At 41.6% G+C, this 19,989-nt stretch overlaps 1 protein-coding gene across 1 annotated transcript; it reads left to right on the top strand.

Moving 5' to 3' along the window:
• Nucleotides 1-43: 43 nt before the first annotated feature.
• Nucleotides 44-19,989, top strand: ZDHHC7 (zDHHC palmitoyltransferase 7). Its single transcript, XM_086847097.1, has 8 exons — nt 44-216; nt 5,533-5,618; nt 7,852-8,180; nt 10,696-10,820; nt 15,243-15,339; nt 15,570-15,651; nt 16,785-16,915; nt 17,911-19,989. The coding sequence occupies exons 3-8, from the start codon at nt 7,869-7,871 to the stop codon at nt 18,085-18,087; spliced, it is 924 nt and encodes a 307-aa protein (XP_086703223.1). The 5' UTR covers nt 44-216; nt 5,533-5,618; nt 7,852-7,868; the 3' UTR covers nt 18,088-19,989.

Raw genomic sequence — 19,989 nt, 5'->3', positions numbered from 1 at the left:
GCCTGCGCGGGGCCTCGCGCGCGTCCCTTCCGCCTCCCGCGGAAGCGCCGCCCCCGCCGCTTCCGGGATCCTGCGGCTCCTCGGGAGCCTCGGGAGCCGCGGGCGCGGTGGCGGCGGGCGCGGAGCTCCAGCGGCCGGGGCCCGGCCCCAGCGCCCCACCGCGCCGAGCGCAACGGGGCCGCCACCGCCGCTGCTGCTGCTGCTGCTGCTGCTGAGGTAAATCCGCCCGCGGATCCTCCCCGCGCCCCGGCGGGTCCCTGCGGCAAGGAGCGCGGTGGCCCCGGGAAGGGCGAGCGGGGAAGGTTAGCGGCGATGAGCCGCCTCAGGCCGGGCTGAGCGCTGGGCTGCCGGTTGGGCGCAGTTCATGGGGTGTTCCTGATTCTCCTGTCGCTTTCCGCGTTATTTACACCCCCCCTAAAAATTAACAATTATCCATCAGCAGCAGTGGGAAGAAGCCCGGACGTGTCCCTTTGCCCGAGTGCGGGTGTTGTGGAGCCCGAGCTGCCTCCGTGGGGAGCTGGAAGGGCAGCGAGCAGCTCCTGTTTGACTCCCACCTCCCCGGCCGTGCCCTGGGGCTTGCTCCGGGGAGTTTCCCTGATTTATGTGGTTCTAATTTTCCTCATTTCCAGGAGCGGAGAGCAGCGCTTGCAGGAAGTGGGAATGCAAATTGGTCTCAAATGAGAGGGTGGGTTCGTACAGCACAGCGTGTGTGTGTGATCTGTGCCATAAAAAAAAGGGATTGGGAAATCACTGGCTACTTTTTGTACTGAATATCCACTCGTGTGATGGTATCAGGATGCAGAATTACAGTGATGTAACTGTTTGCTTTGCTGGAGACATAATTAGGTTGAAGTCGCCGTGACTGTTCACATTAACAGACTTAAATTAGCTCTTTTGAAGTGAATGCTCCCTGACTTTGAAAATTTACAGATAAAAAGGAGCCGTACTGGTTCATTAGGAGATGAAACTGATGTGAAATTTCAGCGGTTTGAGATTAGAGTTAAATAGCTGAGATCTCTTTGTGGCTGAAAGGAATTGGTAATACTTTTATCTCTCTAAAGCTTCTTGGTTTTCCTTTAGCATAGTATATTTTGTATACTGATGGATTTCTTTTTTATGCCTTTTATGAGGGCAGAGAACTTTTAAGGAAATTGAATTGATGAAATTTTGCAGTAGTTGAATGGCTGAACATGAGGAACATAGAGGAAATGTGAGGATTTGTGTATCTGATATGATGAGCAATTGAAGGCTTGAACATTCTTCTAATTAATATTGGAAGTTGCTAGTGAGAATAATTTGACCAATAGCGTTCTCTTTTGGGACCTGGGAGGAAGAATCACATGGACATGGATGTGGATATTACAGCTGACATAAAAATGTGCTTGCCAGCTTGATATCACAGAGCAATCACTGTATGTGATAGCTGAGCTCAACTGAGTGTGAGGATAGAGTGTGCACTGATGAATACAAAAATTAGAAATAAAAAAATTACTGTCCTCAGTAGGATGTGATTCATATAGTTGCTGTTGGCAAAGAGGTAAAACTTTCAGTTTTCACACACCAATGCTGATGTTGGTGTGAGCCTGCAGCCTGTGGAGTCTAATCTGAATTTGAGCCTGTTCCAGAAGAGGCAGAAATCAAAGCCCAGCCATAGATTGTGTTCGTGTCCTTCTCAGGTGAAGGTTGCTTAATTCAGGAGTGTTTTGTCCTTGCTGCTGTACCCCAGTGAACTCTTGGTGGATCAGGTAGTGTGTTTGGTTCTTTGCTGGGCAGCAAGGTCTTGTGTAATATATTTTCTTTGACTTTCACATCTCAGGGTGAGAGATGTGTTATTGAAAAGATATCTTGCTGAATGTCTCTGGTGTTACTTTGTGCTTATGGAAGAGTGATTTGGTATCACAAATCTATTCCATGTCTGATAAGGAAGCTTTGTAATACTTTTTACAAATATGTGTCCTGAATACGTGCATCGGGGTGTTTTCTTGCATTTTTAATAACTTCTTTTACCATGAATTCTCATTTCTGGGTTTTGAGGATGTTTATAAAGATGTTAGTGGCATAAATCAGAAGTGATTTGGGCTGGGACATTAAAGATCTTGTTCCCACCCCTTGTGGGAACATGTTCAGTAGATGGATTGTTCAGAGCTCCATCCAGCCTGGCCTTGAACAATTCCAGGGATCCAGGGACAGCCACAGCTTCTCTGGGCAGCCTGTGCCAGGGCCTCCCCACCCTCACAGGGAGGAATTCATTCTGTATATCTAAACTAAATTTCTCCTCTTTTTGTTTGAAACAAGACATAAGTAATTAGATGAGCAACTTCCCAATAATAACTCCCTACTTACACTGAAGTACTTCTGGATACTTTTAGTCTGAGGTGATTTAGAAGCAGCTCATCCCCTTTTCAAAGCTGGAAAGGAGCAATTCCAGCATTTCCCGATGGCTGCCTTAAGGAGAATTGTTATAGTAGCTTGAACCTTGACTATATTAAATATGGACTTAGTGAATAATCTCTTCAAGTTGTTGTACACAGTCTCACATTAATTCTGTGTTCCACTGTGACCTGTCCCCGTGTGCCTGTAGGAGAGGAGAGATGGACCAGCACAAGGAAAGGGCTGCAAGGTATTAAATGGGAAATTCAAGAGATAAATACTTCATGTATTTTAAGAACAACAGCAGGGTTTTGGAGAGATGGTGAGCTGAGTCACTGAGCATGGGTATGGAGATAATTTGATGGCGACACTTCAGGGTTGTATCATGGATCTCCATCGCAAGTTATTTCAGCTGCTCCTCTCCAGAGCTGTGTGTGCTGTATTAGGGACATCCCAGATTCCCAAATTGCTGTGAGGATGGCTGCTAGACCAGTCACTGGGAAGGAATTGAAACAAGCCACAGGTGATTTTTTAAGTGCCTTTGCAGCTTGGCTTGCCTGGATCTGTAATAAAAGTAGATGATTCTTCTAAATTAGACATTAGACTCTGTGCAGATATTATCTGATAGGTATTTATCTGTCAGCAGTGAACAGCCCAAATTGCCCATGGAACTGGCTGCAGGAGGAGGTTTGCCTGCTTGATTAACTTAAAACTCACAAGTTCCTGGAGTTAATGTTTATGCTGTAACCTCTGAGGGAGATTCCAGGCTCTAATTTTGATTTGCCGCCAGTGCTCTGCTTCCAGGTAGTATTTAAATCCATTGTATGTAAGTAAGTGCTGCAGGATTATTATTCTGATGTGCAGTATGTGTTAGTGTCTCTACAACTATTGAGAGCAATCAGAAATATTGAAATAAAGGCATTTTCTTTATTGTGTTGCCACTGAAATGGGAGGAATTTTAGGAGCTGTCCATTGTGTAGCTTGAAGGAAAAGGCAACCAAAAAAATGTATGCTTTGACAACTGATGGATTTTTAGCCTATATATAAATTCTTACTTGTTCAAAAAAATTACAGAGAAATAAGCTTTTCTTTTTTCCTACAATTATGCTTTTCTATTCAACCTCAAAAAATAGCAGGAAGAAGGACTCTTCTTAATGCTGAAGTGCCTGGTTTTTTAAATTCAGTTCAGAGGCCTTTGTCTTCCTAATGCCCTTAGCAACCTTCTTCCACTAAACCCAGTAATTTTACAAGGCCATCTTTCTGGTCATCACGAGTTCATACCATAACTTCTTCAAAAGTTGTTTGGGTTTTTTTATTCCAATAGTACATCCGCATTTTAGACCTGAGTTTCAGTACCAGTGAGTTGCAGCTCAGGTGAGACATTCCCAACCTGAGAATTCCAAATAACACCTAAGAGTGGAACAGGGTTGGGTCAGGTTTAATATAACCACGGTGCGACCATAACATTGGGCATGAAGCATTGAATAATTTGGTGTTATCTTCTGGTGCTAGATAAAGATTTGTAAAAGGTCAAATTCAAAACTCTTGCTTGGTGTATTAGAGGTTGAAGTGTAGTGCTTTGTCCTTTTGTACTCTAAGCATGCAACAGAGGAAATTTGGTTAGTACAGGCATTGAAGCAAATAAATGAAGAGAAGAGGGAAGCTGTGAGCATCTCAGTGGGGATGCTGAGCTCTTCATAAAGGGAGAGCTTTCCAACATTGATCCTCTTCTCTCAGAGGGACCAGGATGGGGGCACTGGTGTGGGCAGCTGGTGAGGAGAAGGATGGGGAAAATCACATGAGAATGCCTAAACCCATTATTCCTGCAAATAATCCAAGGGGACACTTCTTGCACATAAACCAGTAACTGGTGATGCTGTGATAAACAGATTTTGCACAGGATTGCAGTTGGGATTAGGGACTGACTGAACAAATCACGTCCCTGTCTCATCAATTAATTCTCCACGAGCAATTGCAGCTGATGACTCGGGGTTGAATATTTCACCTGCGGAGGCCGAGTGTGTCGTGTTCCATCTCCTGTCATCCCCAACTCCAAACACTGCACATTAATGTGAGACACTCAGCCTGTCTGCTCCTGTCTCTGCTCAGCTGCCACCAAATGCCACGTCAGTGACAACTTAATGGGAGTGGGTTTCACAATATTGTGAAGTTTAAGGAAAGTCTAAAAGCTTATTTGTAAAGCAAACCACAAAGCAATCACAGCTTCCTGCAGTGATACAGAAGATAAGGGGATGGTGATTTTAAACTAAAAGAGGGTCAGCTGGGATTTGATATCGGAAGTTTTTCACAATGAGGGTGGTGAAGCTCTGGCACAGAGAATCTGTGGATACCTCATCCCTGGAAATGTCCAAGCTCAGGTTGGATGGGGGTTTGGAGCAACCTGGGATAGTGGGAAGTGTCCCTGCCCATGGCAGGGGGTGGCACTAGGTGGCAGTTACAGGGTCCCTTCCAACCCAATCTATTCAATAATTCTGATATGTTCACAATAAACATTTGCATTACAATTTAGTCTTGCAGTAGAATGTTTGAGTTTGTTTAAATAAGGTAAGAGACTCCTCCTTTCCAATTCCCTTTGATTTGGGAAAATTTGAAAATGGTTACTGAAGAACTCCACCAGTAATGTTGTATTTGGGGTATCTATTTCTAACAAGTTGCCTCCAGAAGCATTTCAAGAAAGTGACTTTGTATTTGCTGTAGCTCTTAAATGTCAGAATCCTTATGTTACTCTCAAAATATATTAAGTTAACCTTGTAAGCAAGAGTTATTTCCATGTCACAAAATTTACTTCAAATAAATAGAGAATAAAACCAATGAAGAAGAAAACCCTAGGTACTTCTTTAGGCAGCTTTAATCAGACAGCAATTCAGGCCCACACCTCTTCTGTTCTCTTCCCCAAATAGAAATGTAATGCAAGGTTCTGTGCTGCAATCCTGCTCCAAGTGCCATGTGGTGATTTCCAAAAGTTAACAGCTAAAAATGTCAAGCTATCAAGTACCTGGTTTTCTAAATAAAATACAAACTTTTCCATTGTAGCTACATGCAGCGTGTTTCAGGGTGCTACTATTGATGTATATTATTTGTATTTAACCGTATTTTCTTGATGCAGCTTTGCTAATCAGTTTGTTGGTGATGTCTTTTCAGATTACATCAGACATGACTATGTGAATAACCAGGGATAACCCAAAGGCAGGACAGGATGTCAGAGTAACATACAAAACATTTTTGAGGTATTTGTTTTGTTTTGGATTACTTTAATTGTGCTAAAATTTTTTTGGTTGTCTTTAAGAAATTTAAACAAAGTTAATGCAGTAATTCTGTGCCATTCCCTACTTAAAACATTCCTTGAAGGTTTTAGAAGCCCCTTTTTTTTTATGAATTAATAGCTGATTTACGTGGTTATCTTCATGTTCCAGCTGCTAATTATGTATCTTTATGAAACTCAAATTTTCTTGACCATGAGGAATATTGTCCCAAAGTGCTGTTGGACTTAATTGACATAGATTGTAGTTTTAGCTATGAACATTTAGAAAGATCAGGATAATTTGAACTGGGTGAAAAGAGGGTCTTATTTAGGTTAAATTAAGCTTTAATTACTTTAAAGGGAGATAATGTTAATTCTTTACTGAGGTAATTTTCTAGTGTGTGGCATCTTCATCCTTGGCTTAGCAGCTGCATTCTGGTGAGAGAGAGGAATTTTGTCTAAAAAAACCCCAGTGTGTGAACAGAAAACACAATTTAACTCCTAGAAATTGTAGTAGATCCAAGCAGCAGAGCTGAATTTCAGTTTGTTCTGTTCCACAAGCAGAGAATGTGTCCTTCAGACACCTCACAGTGTCCTGGGAGCTTCCCAGATATTTTTGCAGTTGCTCTCACATCTCTCTGCTGCATCTGCATGTATTTATTTTCATTTCTGTTTTCTTGGACTGCTCCTGCCTGGTTCTAACATCAAAGTTTAAGGATCAGAAGGATTTTCTGGACAGGGTGTGTTATTCTGATTCTTGATAAAGAGTTTTTAAAGGGTTTAGGCAAACACAGCTTCAACAAAAACCATCTCAGTGACCTGGTAATGGTCACTTGGACCATTCTAGAGGAACAAAGTGATCCCATATTCAAGGTCTTGGGATGGAAATTGCAGTGCCATAATCCCTACAGTTGTGTGTAGGCTGCCATTAGTAAAGGGGAAAAAGGGAGACCTCTGTATGCCTGTCATAAATCAATATAAATGCTTTCAGGTTTCTCTCAGACATGGCCTTTAATAGCCAGAATCAATATGATTTTTAGAACACAGTATACTTTTAAAGCAGCAGGATATTCTTGAGGCTAATGTTTAAGCTTTAATTTGTCTCCTGTTTGTTGATAGCACTTCAGTTCTGCCATTCCATATCTTTCCTTGGGAGAGATGTCTGGAAAATAATTCTATTTTCATGAGAACTGTTAAGGCTTCAAGTCTGGCTTCTGCTCCACATTGGAAGGACAACAAAGCCCTAAAAGAGTTTTCATGAAGTAAAATTAATTAATGTGTTCTTTGAAAATCTGAATCATATAATCCGTTGCTACATTAATTTAACTAGAACCATTTGTTTCCCTTAAGTTTGGGCTGATCTGAGACCATTTTATAAGTTACCCAATATATCTTTGTAACAGACTTGTGGTTTTTCCAAAACAATAACATTTTTGTCAACAAATTTAGCTGCTTTCTAACTTGTTGTGTTGTTTGTTGTGAGTAATGTTTTAGAGCAGCTTTATTTCCATCCTGGTTTTCCTTTCTACTCTTCCCTCACTTGCTGGAGCAGAATGAAAATTGAACAGTCTGGTGCCATAATTTGCTGTTTTCAGAGAGACATGAGCTGTAATTTAATGAAGACTTTCTCATTTTAGTTTGAGAGAAAAGAAGTTGAGTTTTTAACAGAAGGAGAGGAGGGGTTTATGAGCACAGCATGATGGAAATGAAACCAGTCTAAAATCCCTTTGTTGAGCATTGAAGTTGCATATTATTGATGGGTTAACCCCGGCTGGACACCCCCCAAAGCTGGTCTGTGTCTCAGCTGGAGAGGGGAGAGAAAATATTAAAAAAAGGCTTGAGGGTCAAGATAAGAGCAGGAGAGATCACTCGGCAATTTCTGTCACAGGCTTGACCTGGGGAAATCATCTTTATTTATTACCAATGACATTAGAGTAGAATAATAAGAACTAAAACCAAAAAACAAACAAACCTAAAAACAGGCAAAAAAAAAAAACCAAAACCCTTAAAACATGTTTCTCCCCTTCTTTCATATCCATCTTGATATAGTCCCAGAATCGCTCAGGTGTCGATCAGAAAGAATCACAGTTCTATTTTGAACTTGAATATGCTTTATCTCCCAGAAACAAAAGCCCAGAGCCACCTATACTCTGCTCCCTCATTAATAATTAATAATGATGATGATGATGATGATGATGGTGGGGTGTTTGTCCCTGCAGGGCGAGGCCAGCAAACCATGCAGTCATCAGGGCACCGTTTCCGCGATGTCGAGCACCACCCGCTCCTGGCCGACAATGACAGCTACGACTCCTCCTCCTCCTCCTCGGAGGCCGACATGGCCGAGAGGGTCTGGTTCATCCGGGATGGCTGTGGCATGGTCTGTGCCATCATGACCTGGCTCCTGGTGGTCTATGCAGACTTCGTAGTGACTTTTGTCATGTTGCTGCCTTCCAAAGACTTTTGGTACTCCGTGATCAACGGGGTTCTCTTTAACTGCTTGGCAGTGCTGGCTCTGTCGTCTCATCTGAGGACTATGCTGACTGATCCAGTAAGTATCCAGGCATTCCTTGGCATTGGATTGTCCCCTCCATCTGCACAGAAGTTTGGAGAAGTGATAACCAGGTTTTCTCCTGCTGGGAAAAGTCAAAATCCTTGTGTTCGATTCAAAACCCTCAAAGTTTTGATGATACCTGTATTTATCATCAGGATGGTACCTGTACTTCTGTTACTTCATTAATGAAACCATAAACACAGTCAATATAAAATTTATAAAAGTGTTAGACTCAAGAAAAAACAGTAAAATATTACTCCAGGTCCTGAAGAAGCTAGTCAAGTTTAGTCTTCTCTGCCCTCATTTTTCTTACCTTTTTCATGAGATTTATTTTCAAAATTTGTACCTCCATCTTGTTGCATCTCTTGAAATGCTATTTGTGGCACATGCAAGAACTTTTAGAGGTGGATGTGCTGCAAAACCTCAGGCACACTTGGCATAATGGAAAAAACATTGTCCCATGTGATTCCTGCATTTTAGTCTTCAAATATTTGGAGTCAGAGGGAAGGGAGATTTAAGCTGAACACACATTGAAGCCATATAGATGAAAGAGGTCTTAAAAGTGCTCATTTATTAGAACTTTAACTCTTCAAGATTTCAGGAGATGAAATAGTTGATTTTGTACTAAAATCTGTTTACTATTTTTAGGGTATAAATCTGGGAAAAGTGGCATGAGGGGGCCAAACATCTATTCTCTCCAGATTTTTGGAGAAAAATGGAGATTTTTCTCCAGTACCAGTGTATGGAGAAATGATGGGAGTGTTCAAAATCCCAGCAGGGTGTTGCAGTTAATGATTTTCTAGGTCTTTGATTTACTTCTGCCCACACCCAGTGATGAAATATCACAGCTTCTACAAACTGTGACAGCTAAGAGAGTTAATGGTTTAAGGATTTATTGCTTAAGAATATGAGCTGGTAGAACTGGGTGTCTTTCTAGACCCTAGTGTTGTTTTTATGGGTAAAACATGATCCAAACTGAGATGAGTCACTGCTTTTTTCCTTCGTTCCTTTCCTGCTGACTCCCAGAATGGAAGACACAACTGTGTGATAGAAACTAAGATGAAAGGAAGAAAGGAATGAACTGCCTCAAAACTTACGTGAATTAAATTTACTCTTGTAACTGTAAAATTAGATTTTTGGTGGCTGGCTGTGGCTGTGAAAGATATTTTTGAAAGACAGCATATTTTTGTCAGCAAAATGCTAGAAAGCATGGTCTGAGGTTCTCATCCCTGTGGCAGGTGAATAGGGGAATGTGTGATGTTTACACCAAATATTAACTTGAGTAAGAACATTCAGATTGCAAAATACACCTCAGGAGTTCAACATGAGTGTTTAAGGAAGTCTCTGTGTACCCTGTGAGCACCAGTTCAGGTTTGAAGCACCTCTCAGCCAGAGAGCTCACCTGGGACAGGACCTGGGCTGTGTCTTGGCCAACACAAACACAAATTTATTATTCCAGGCCATAGGTAACAAAAACTCCGTGCCTAAGCAGAGGGGTGCTTGACAGTGGAATCTGAATTCCTGCTGGCTTCTTAATTCTGTCCCAGAACTTCTTGAGGTGTCTGTGTCATGGGCTGATGTTGCCAGGGGGCTTTTTTTGAGTGAGAATTAATTGTAGAACGTTGCAGTTGGCTTAGGCTGACCTGGAGAAGTCTCACCCTGTGTGAAGGATGTGCTGACCTGCAGGAGTTGGTACAGAAAGGTCACTGCACTGGGCTGTCACATCCCAGTTGATTTCACAATCACTTCCCCTCGCAGATAAGACTTTACCTCCATAAATGAGCAGAGTGACAATGTTGCTGTCCATTATTTTATCCTTACTAGTCCAGATTTAGATACTGAACTCATGAGGCTGATTCAGCTCTGTGATAATCAGATCAGAAAACTAATCACTAGAAGTTAATTTATTTTCCCAATCAATTATGTTTCTTCTGAACCAGTTCCTTCAACTCTCTACCACAAAGCTGCACATTAAAGAAGAGTAAAGAAGCAAGTGCTGGTCCTGCTGACAGTGTCCAAGCTAAAGATTCTAGGAAAAAAGAATGCCAGTTCTCAAAACTTGGGGTGGTTAAACCCTGGCTTCAGAGAGTTGAAATAGCATCTTTCAAGTAACTGCTGATTGAACTTTTGTAGATGGCTTGCCCATTAGTCAAATGCCACAACAAATATTCAGGGTAACTCCTCAGCAAATGATGAGCAGTGCTTGTATCTGCAGGGTAAGATGTGTGTCCCTCTTCATTTCTGTGGGCTGGTGACAGGATATTCTATGAGAATTAAGCTAATACTTGGCCAGAGGTGAGTCTTGCTGAAATAAAGCAAAATGACTTTGAGGTCAAGCAGAGGTAATTTATTCATTTGGAATTGATTCTGGCTTATAGCAGACTGGCTTTGAATAAATGAACTTATTTTGGCAATTATCCTGAGGTTACTGGTATGAAATCTGTGAAATGTATTTTTAAATGCTCTCATGCCATTTAAGAAGCTTTCTCTCCTCTAATTGAAATGATTTCAGGGGGCTGTGCCCAAAGGAAATGCCACTAAAGAATACATGGATAATTTGCAACTGAAACCAGGAGAAGTGATCTACAAATGTCCCAAGTGCTGTAGTATCAAACCTGAGCGTGCACACCACTGCAGGTATGCCAGAGTTCCTTAAAGAGTTCTGCATTTGGAGGCATGGAATAAGAATTCCTGATATTTGTTCATTTTTTTTCCCCCCACAAATTTCTTTTGGTAGTCGCTAAACTTTCAAATTCCTACATTGCAGAGTATTTTATAAGTGTAATGTACTATTGCCAAAAATGACTGTGGATGAGGAGAGAGAAGTAAGAGACTCAAAGATTTTGTAAAAATAACTGTGCTCTGGTGTATTAAATGATTTTGATCTGTGAATATCTTTTCCTGTACATCATTCCAGTTATTGTGCTGTACTGTGGGTAATGCAGGGCAAAGCAAAGAATCTCAAAGAATTTTCTGAGAGGAGCTGATTTAAGAAATGACTCCTGCAATCTTAAATTAACAAAAATTTGAGTAGTTTTAAAAGATTACTTCATGTCATCTCTTCTTTGCAGTGCATTTGAAGTTATATGTGAATTGGCAGATTATTTTCCTAAAGTTGCATGAATAATTGGTTAAATGCACTTTACTTACTGAAAATCCATTTAAATAAGGACAGAAGTGATGATCACTTGAACTAAACACACTATGGAAGAGATAGTAAATGTACATTTTAAATTCTCAATCTTTGGAGTTTCAGGCACTATGGAAATGCTTTTGTAGTTTTTATTGTGTGCCAGTTGAAAATAGCTGTGCCTGCATAATCAGGGCTTACATAAAGATGCAAATGCTTCTGGTGGCTCTCTAGGTGTGGGGAGTGATGTGTGTTGAATTGTGAGAAGTATTCAACTGAAGTCTCTGAGTTAGTGCCTGTCAAAAGAACAGAGCAGAGTCTTGTCAGGACTCTGAGATGATTGTGGAGCTTTGTGGGCTCTAAATTAAAAGTCTCACGTGTGTCACTTGTCTCAGTGCAAATGCTACGGCTGAGAAGCTGCTCCCATTATAAATCCTCAGCCTTGGCATGGAGCTCTTGTTCTCCTCTCAGCTGTGAGTGGGTTTTTGTGTCTGGAGTGTGAAGGGAGAAGCTCCATAGATAAACAGGCAAGTATGGAATTATCTCCAATTTGTTTGTGCGTGGTTTAGGCTGGCTTTGCTGGGGTGCAGATCCCAGGGCTGCCTTGCTCTGAAGGGATGCTGCTGCTGCTGCTTTATCACTCGGGAGTGTTCAGTGGAGGATGGCTGGGGATGGAGGCAGCACAGCTGCTCCTGGGGCAGGACGGGAGGTGGAAATCCCTGGGGATGCAGGAGAGCTGTGCACTGTGTCCATGGGCTGCTCTGAGGGACACCTGGGAGCCCCTGCAAAGAATGGGCTGGATCTCACTCATTTTCTCATCCATATTTAGGTTGATTCCTACAGAGACCTTGCAGGTATCTATGGAAAGCATTTCCCACATCTTTGGTCCTGGTAGGATTTGCTAATTTGGAAGGAGCCTTAGGTGAAGACATCATTTGTTGAACTTTATGTGGCAGAAAAAGAGCTGGAGCATCAGAGATCCTGGAGCTCAAATACTTCCTTTATAGCAAGAATTTGAGCAGCATTTATTCTTAAAGCAGAGCAAGAATGGATAATGCCTGTGAAAAAGGAAATACCTGATATTTTCAAAGGGTTTGTTTTCCCCAAGCACCTGTTTGGGGATCCAGCTTTGTGTGTCTATGAATTGTTTTAATCACATTCTGTTTGATGCTCTACCTAAAGGCAGAGGATGTATTTTGGGACATCTCTTGCTCCACAGAACATCTGAAAGAGAAAGTCAGAGCTTGAAAGGGTTGTGGTATCCTTTTTGTGAGGTTGCTGTCATGTTTTTCTCAGCAGTTGGATTTCTGGTTTAATTGTCTTTGCTTCTGTTAATCTGATTCTTTGCCTTCGATTTATCACTGCAGGAGTTTACCCAACAGAAAAAGGGTTTGTTTGATTATTCTGCCAATTTTTTTATTGGTTTGCAAACCCATTCCAAGGACATTAAAAGGATGGTCTAGTCCCAAGTATTCAAAGTGGCAATTTGCTGATAGAAGAGACTTGGAAATGGAAATTGAAGTTGGTTTCTGTTGGGAAATACTTCCACTCAGAGCCACAGTGCATGTTTTGAGTAGTAAATTATTAACAGAAGAGACTCTTAGGATGTAGTTATGAAAATTGTTGTGCAACACTGCAACAGAAGTTCCTTTAAGGAAGAAAAAGAGTTTCATAATACACATTAGTGATGGGGGAAAGAGCAAGAACCTTTCATTTACAGCTAAGCTCTGAAATACATTAAAGTGATGTTTTAGTGAGCAGTTAACATTTTCAGCACAGAGAAGAGCCCTATCCTGAGGGAATGGGGTTTCATTTTCACTGAAGGAGCCCAGCTGTCATCATTTCTGCCTGTTCTGAGTGCCTGTGTCTATGTGTGGGGCACTGTTACTCTGAATTAAGTCACTGAGATGTTTTCACCAGGCTCCCAGGGAATATCTGTTATCCACACCCATTTCTCTTGAGTCTTTAGCTGTGTCTTTCTGAATGTTATCTTTGGCTCTATTCAGAGCTGTAATTGCACCTGCCTGAGTTCATGGAGCAGCAATTCCAGGCTGGAGGAGAGACTTTATTCCATCCACAGGTGCTTGTTCTGTTTGCTTCTCTCGTAAACAACCCCGGGTGCAGCTGAGGGAGGGATTTCCCCCAAACTCCTGCTGCATAAAAAGGAATAAAATACAAGGGATGGGGTAGGAAGAAGGCAGAACCACTGCTTGAAGCATAGCTGTGAGATTGTTGGTGGGAGATCAGGAAAGAAGGCAGGGTTCCAGGTATCTGAGCTCTTGTGAGAGCTCTGTGTGGGCTTGTGAGAAATTCTGAATGAGCAGAAGCGAGTCCTGCCCACCTCCCATCCTCCAGTGTTCAGCTCGATTGAGCCTGGGTAGGATTTTACTCAGCACTCCACATTAATACTGTTTTTAGAGTGCTGGCATAGATTCTATGGCACATCAGGAACCTTGTCTGGTTGTGGTACTCAGGGAAATGAGAGGCTGAGCTTGCAGGCAGCAAGGAAGGTGTTTTGAGGAGCCTCCTGAATGTCTCCTCTCAATTGATACCCAGTTTTCCTGCACCAGCGAGTGGTTGTGGTGTTTATCTGCTATTGGGATTTTCACTTGTGTTTAGAGTCATTTGTAGCAGAGGATGAATCCTCTTTAATGTCCATTAAACAGGAGTGGCTGGGTTTTGATAGCTCAGGGCAAAGGTGGCTTCATTTGGGATTCTTCCCCATAACCTGCACAGTGGTATATTCTGCTTCGTGCTGAATTACCATAGAATGATAGAAATGTGATGATTTAAAAATTATTTTCTGCCTCAGAGCATCGATTTCCCCCCACATCTCCCTTTTTTGTCTCTCCAGTGACAGTCACCCAGCTTTGCTTTGTGGTTTGTCACCACAGCACTTGGAGATAGCACACATAAATCAGCCTGTGTTAAAAACAAAGGGGTTTGAATAACAGTCCCTGCATTTTTTAGACTTATTTGGCTCGGTGACTGCTGAAGTGAAAACATTTAATATTCTAGGTATTCTGCAGGAAAATCTGGAGCAGAGTGTGTGGCTGTGTTAAGTACAAAGCTGGGAAAATGGAATATCAGCATTGCTTAAGCTATTGATTGATGAAGAACTTCAACAGATGTTGCAACTGTTTCGTTTTTGGTGTGTTCATGTTTGACTGCAGAATTGAGCCCACTGCTGCTGTAGAGCAGATGTAAAATGGAGCTGTTGGGGTATTTGACTGCTGTGGACCTAGCCTTGACTCAAAACGGGGCAGGAACAGAGTGAACCAGCAAAGAACAGGAGTGTTCAAGAAGTCATGAACAAGTAGCTACTCAATAAGTGCTGGTTATAGTTTCAATATTTGTGTTTTCTGTTGAGGAAGTGAGGTTTGGTACAGTAAGCTGTGCTTTAGTTGAGATTTTGATTTCATAAGTTTAGAATTTTATGGCTGGTTGAGACTTCAAGAGTGACAGTTTCTCTCTTGAAGATGTGACTTGGTTGGGTTTCTTATCCACAAACAAAAAAAAAAGGCAAAAAACCCCCCCAAAAAACCCACATAAACATGAAATATTTACTTTATCTAAAAACCTCCAGAAGGGAAAGGGTTTTATTAATACTGAATGTAGAGAGAGCTGAAGCTCTGCTCATTCTGAGCTGCAGGTGTCTGAAGCTGTGGATTTGCTTGATTGTGTGTTTGGCTATGCAGTGATTGTGTTTTATTGTGAGGAGTATTTTATGTACCCAGTCCGTTTTGAAGCAACAAAAAGCTGAGTTGTGAGAGGGAACAAGCAGTTTCTTTAAAGAAATGCAAATAAAATCTCTGTCTGCCGTTTGTAAAGAAATATTTCAGCACATCCTCCTGTGACCACTGGCTGTGCCCTTGTTTCTACATTTAAAATACAATTTCTCAACAGAAGCCTCTTGTCCTTTCTTCCAGTATTTGCAAGCGATGCATCCGAAAGATGGATCACCACTGCCCGTGGGTGAATAATTGTGTGGGGGAGAAAAATCAGAGATTTTTTGTTCTGTTTACGGTAAGTGAGCAGCAACAGCAGCTTGGTTTTAGTCTGAATCTACCTTGGTTATAACAACTTAGGCTGTGATTAGTGAGTAATGGTGTTAGCATACAATTTTGTTGGTTGGTTGGGTGGGTTTTTTCATTCTATGCAAGGTGTTTCTACCCAGATACATTTGAATTTAGTGCTGTTTCAAAGGTTCTTGGTTTTGCTGTGTTTTTTGTAATGATGCTGTCTCTTGTTTGCAGATGTACATAGCCCTAATTTCAGCTCATGCTCTTGTACTCTGTGGATTTCAGTTCTTCTCCTGTGTCCGAGGGCAGTGGACTGGTGAGCAAATAAATACTTAATTTTCATTATCATAATCTAGGAGATGTCAGGGAAAAGTCATAGCATTCCTATTTCAGTCCCATCTTCAAGTGATATCCTCAAAACATTTCAGATCTGTTTATCCACCACTCTCTGTTTTATTTCTGGGGTTTTTGCCCCCTTTCCTTCAGTCATTCTCTGTAAGAGCTGTGGCTGTCAGGGGCATTCTCACCCCTTTACACACAGTAGTAATTTACTACCTCTATAGCAGGAAGGAAACTGAGCTGGTCCTCAACCACATCAGCACTACATCACCTAAATTTGGGCTTTGAGTGCACCACCTCAGTTCTGGGAATGACACCTGAAATTTAAATAGATTTCTCCCTCATTCCATTACTGGAGTCAGCTGTGGGGCTCCTGTAGAAAAGATATTCCCTAAACTATCCCATTTTTTTTTTTTTTTATTTAGGCTTCTGGCTTGTATTTCTTAATGTTCCAGTGTGCCAGAGCTCATTCTGGTCTTGTGCTTTTGGCAGATTAAAATCTGTTCTTCTGGTATATGAAGCAGCAGGGAAATCCATGTGACTTCTATTTTTTTCTGAGTATTTAATTAAATTGATGGAATCTTAGAACTTTTTTTTACTTGAAACATTCACCTTCCTGTAGACTATCCCTGTTTAAATAAAATTGAGTTAATCAGGTGATCAGAGGCTCTCCAGAGATGTGAGGCAGAGCCTGATTACTTTGTGTGGAGAATTAAAAAAACAAGAGTAATAAAGCAATCACAGCCAAGTGGAACACGTGTATTAGCAAGTCAGGGTAGGGATGGATTTTACAGCGTCTGTCTTGCAGGAAGCTCCAGGCTGCTCTCTCATGTGCAGTTCTGAGTTCTTCACTCACCTCATGTGCAAACATTTATTTGATGGCCTTGAAATCCCGAGGCAGGATTGCAGAAATAGTTACCATGTGCTTTAGGGGAAGTCACAAGTGTTACTTCCATAAAATTCTTAATTTTCTTGATCAGCAAATAAAGCTGCTGAAAAAACAGAAGTTTGTTTGAAATGTGAATTATTATTTCAAGTGCCAGACATGTAGGATGTGCTCATTAATTTGCTGTTGGGGTTTTTTTTGGTAACTACATATCTCATTTTCAGAGTGCAGTGACTTCTCCCCACCTGTAACTGTGATCCTGATGATCTTCTTGTGCCTTGAGGGTTTTCTGTTTCTCACTTTCACTGCAGTCATGTTTGGCACCCAAATCCACTCAATATGCAATGATGAAACGGTAAAAACCTTGACTTTTTTGTATTCTGTAAAGTTTATTCTGGGAAGATGTGATTAGATGTAGTTTTATTTGCATGAAGAGAGGCTCTTGTTTTGGAGGAAGCTGCAAAGCTTCAATAGTTCATCATTTTTATTTTTGACAGTTGGGAAGATTGGAATGGTTTACTGGGGGTTGCTTTTGAACAGAGCTGCTTGCACTATTTGCTTTTCTGAGATTTTGTAATTCAGTTTTAAATGACAAAGAATGCAAAGCTTCTGACTTGAGGTTTGACTTTCCCTTCTCAGCTGGCACAAATTCCTGCTGGGTGCCACCGGGAGCTTCTGCTTTTCTCAGGTTTACACTGAAAATCAGTCTCTCACCTCACTTTGATACATTTTATCAGAGGATAAAACAGAGTTTGGCCATTGGCTCCCTTGTCCTTAGATCTGCAGTGTCACATCTTGAGAGAATAATTGTCTGGAAACATAAGGAAATTGAATCCTGTGACTGTTCAATGCTTTCTTATGTTTAAAAGTGTATTTCTGTGTGGAGGAGTAAGTGCAAAACAACTGGTAAATATTGAGCCTTCATTAGTGGGAAGCACAAAAAGTGACCATCAGAATAATGCATTTGGGAGAGTAATCCTGCCTCCAGTAATTGTGGAGCAGGAGCCCTATTGTCTGCTTTCATTAATTGAGTAAGTAACTTGTAGTGTAGGGTATTGCACGTGGATCCATCAGCTTCTCTGAGATTTTTGTCTTTTAGCTTGAGGGGGAAAGAGAGGTAGATCAATCTTCTTGTCCATATTTTATGTTCTAAACCTTCTGCCCTGTATCCACAGGGCTAAAACAGTTTATTTTTTCTTAATAATTAATAAATAACAGCAAGAAACTAATCAGCTGAGGAGCAACACAATAAAACAACACAATGAAAATGCAAACCTGGTTTTATAGCCACAGTTAAATTAAACTAAACCTTGGACTTAGCAGTGCATCCCTGCCTGTGTTTATTTCCAGGAGATTGAAAGACTGAAGAGTGAAAAGCCAACGTGGGAGCGCAGACTCCGCTGGGAAGGGATGAAATCTGTTTTTGGGGGCCAGCCCTCCCTCCTGTGGATCAACCCTTTCGCAGGATTTCGGATCAGGCGACTTCTACTGCGAGGAAAGAAAGGAGGACCTGAGTTTTCTGTTTGAGTCTAAATATGCTGGAACTTGCAAGAATCCTATATAGTATTTATTTTGGGGCCAGAGAAGGCTGTCTACATATAATCTGTGACCAGGTGAAACTGATATCAGACATTTGCTTGTAGCAAGCAGAGTTTTCTACGTTTATTGTCACAGACATCTCATTAATTCTGAGACAGGAACTGGATCTGCCATGATCTTCACAGCAGGATACCAGAGGAAAAGCACGTGGTCACACTAAAGAAGCCAAATGTTGTCATGCTACTGTAATTTATTTTCTGAGATTACTTCCCCATTCTTTTGTTTTAAACACTTTTTATTTGATAAATGTCTGGGGAATTACCTGTGTGTTTTTATAACGAGTCTAAGTCCTTGGATGCAGTTGTCAATCATTGGGAGGAGCATTCTGGTGGAAGTTGATCTCCAGTGAGACGCAGCCTTCTCACTCCAGATTTCAGGGAATTGTGCTTTGTTCAGTTCTCCTTTCTCTTTCAGCTTGTGTCCCACACATTCCTCACATGCAGGTAATGCCAAGGACTGGTGCCCAGCACAGAGGCACTGTCACACCCTGCCCAGCGTCTTCCCAGGTTCCCTAAAGCGTGGCCTGTGTTTGGCACTGTCCATCCCATCTGGCGTTTAGGGAAAGGCTAAAATTTCACTTCTAACCTGGCTGGGGGCCAAATCCTGCCCTGGGATGTGCATTTCCAGTTCCTCGTGCGTTGACTGCAGAGGAACTCAAGTGTGGACTGTGCAGGGATGAGTGGGACCAGTGTCCTGCTGTGTGAGGTGACAGTGAGTAGACAAACTGGGGGCAATTCACTGCAAACGCTTTGTCCTTGTAGGGTCTTGCTCTGCCCCTTTTTTACTGTACAGACTTTTCACAGAGGGAAAGCTGTTAATGATCCCTTGAGCAAAGACAGCAGAGAAAGAGGCAAGTGCCCTCCTTTCTCAGTTACAGCACATCTTAAATGTAGAAACATCTGCAGTAGAACGAGTTCTTTTCAATTTAGCCATTTCCAACCAAAACTACTTTGAAGAAATGAGAGCAATATAGATCTAGAACTGCTTTATGTGGGCCTGACAAACAACAGTAGTGCTAAAAAATGTTCATAAATCTGCAAGTAATTAAATACAAGCTGCAAGTAATAAAAATCCAGCTAAAAGTTGATTCTTTAAAAATGACATTTAGACTATTTTTTGTATTACCATTAACCTATAAATTACTGACCATATAAAGGATAAAGCAGGAGCCTTGATACATAGCTTGAAATCGTGCCTAGAAAGTAAATAGCTCCCTGTTTTGGGACTTGCCTTAAAATTGTCCTGTTCTTGCTTTTGCTCAGCCAGTGGCACTGGTGACCTGTCACACCTCAAGCAGCTCAGAGCTCTGCATTCCAGCCTTTGTCACTGCAGGAGCTGTTTCCTTCCTGCTTCTCCATCTCCTTGTGGCATCCTGGTCCCATCAGTTTCTGTTCCATGGGGTGGCTGGAGGTACTGAGGGATCCATTTCATGTCTGTGGCCCTGTGAACAAAACTGTGCAATACTTTGGGATATTTTCTCTTTGCTTGGGTGGGGAGGGTGGTGGTGTGGAGTGCTGGAGACTTCCTAGATGGAAATCCACTGGGATCACAGTCTGATTAACAAAACCGAGGGGGAAGCTGGAAGTTCCACTGAATTCTGTGCAGATTCAGTTGCACACCTTAAAGATGGGGAGAAGAAAAACAAAAAAAGTGTCTGGCTTTATCCTGTATATTGTTCAATGAGAAAATCAGAAAATATCACTCCAGGTGGTTGAACCCTGTGACTTGGCAAATGTGTGGGTGTGAAATCCGGTTTACTCGGCTTTTCAAATCCTTACGTTGTAATTTTATTTTTTTTTTATGTAAAAAAGAATAAACTAATGAATTGAA

The sequence above is a fragment of the Cyanistes caeruleus genome, chromosome 12 (genome assembly GCF_971803275.1).
Source record: "Cyanistes caeruleus chromosome 12, bCyaCae1.hap1.1, whole genome shotgun sequence".
NCBI lineage: Eukaryota > Metazoa > Chordata > Aves > Passeriformes > Paridae > Cyanistes > Cyanistes caeruleus.
Note: the sequence above shows the minus strand (reverse complement) of the source record. Positions and strands in the feature narration are given on the sequence as shown.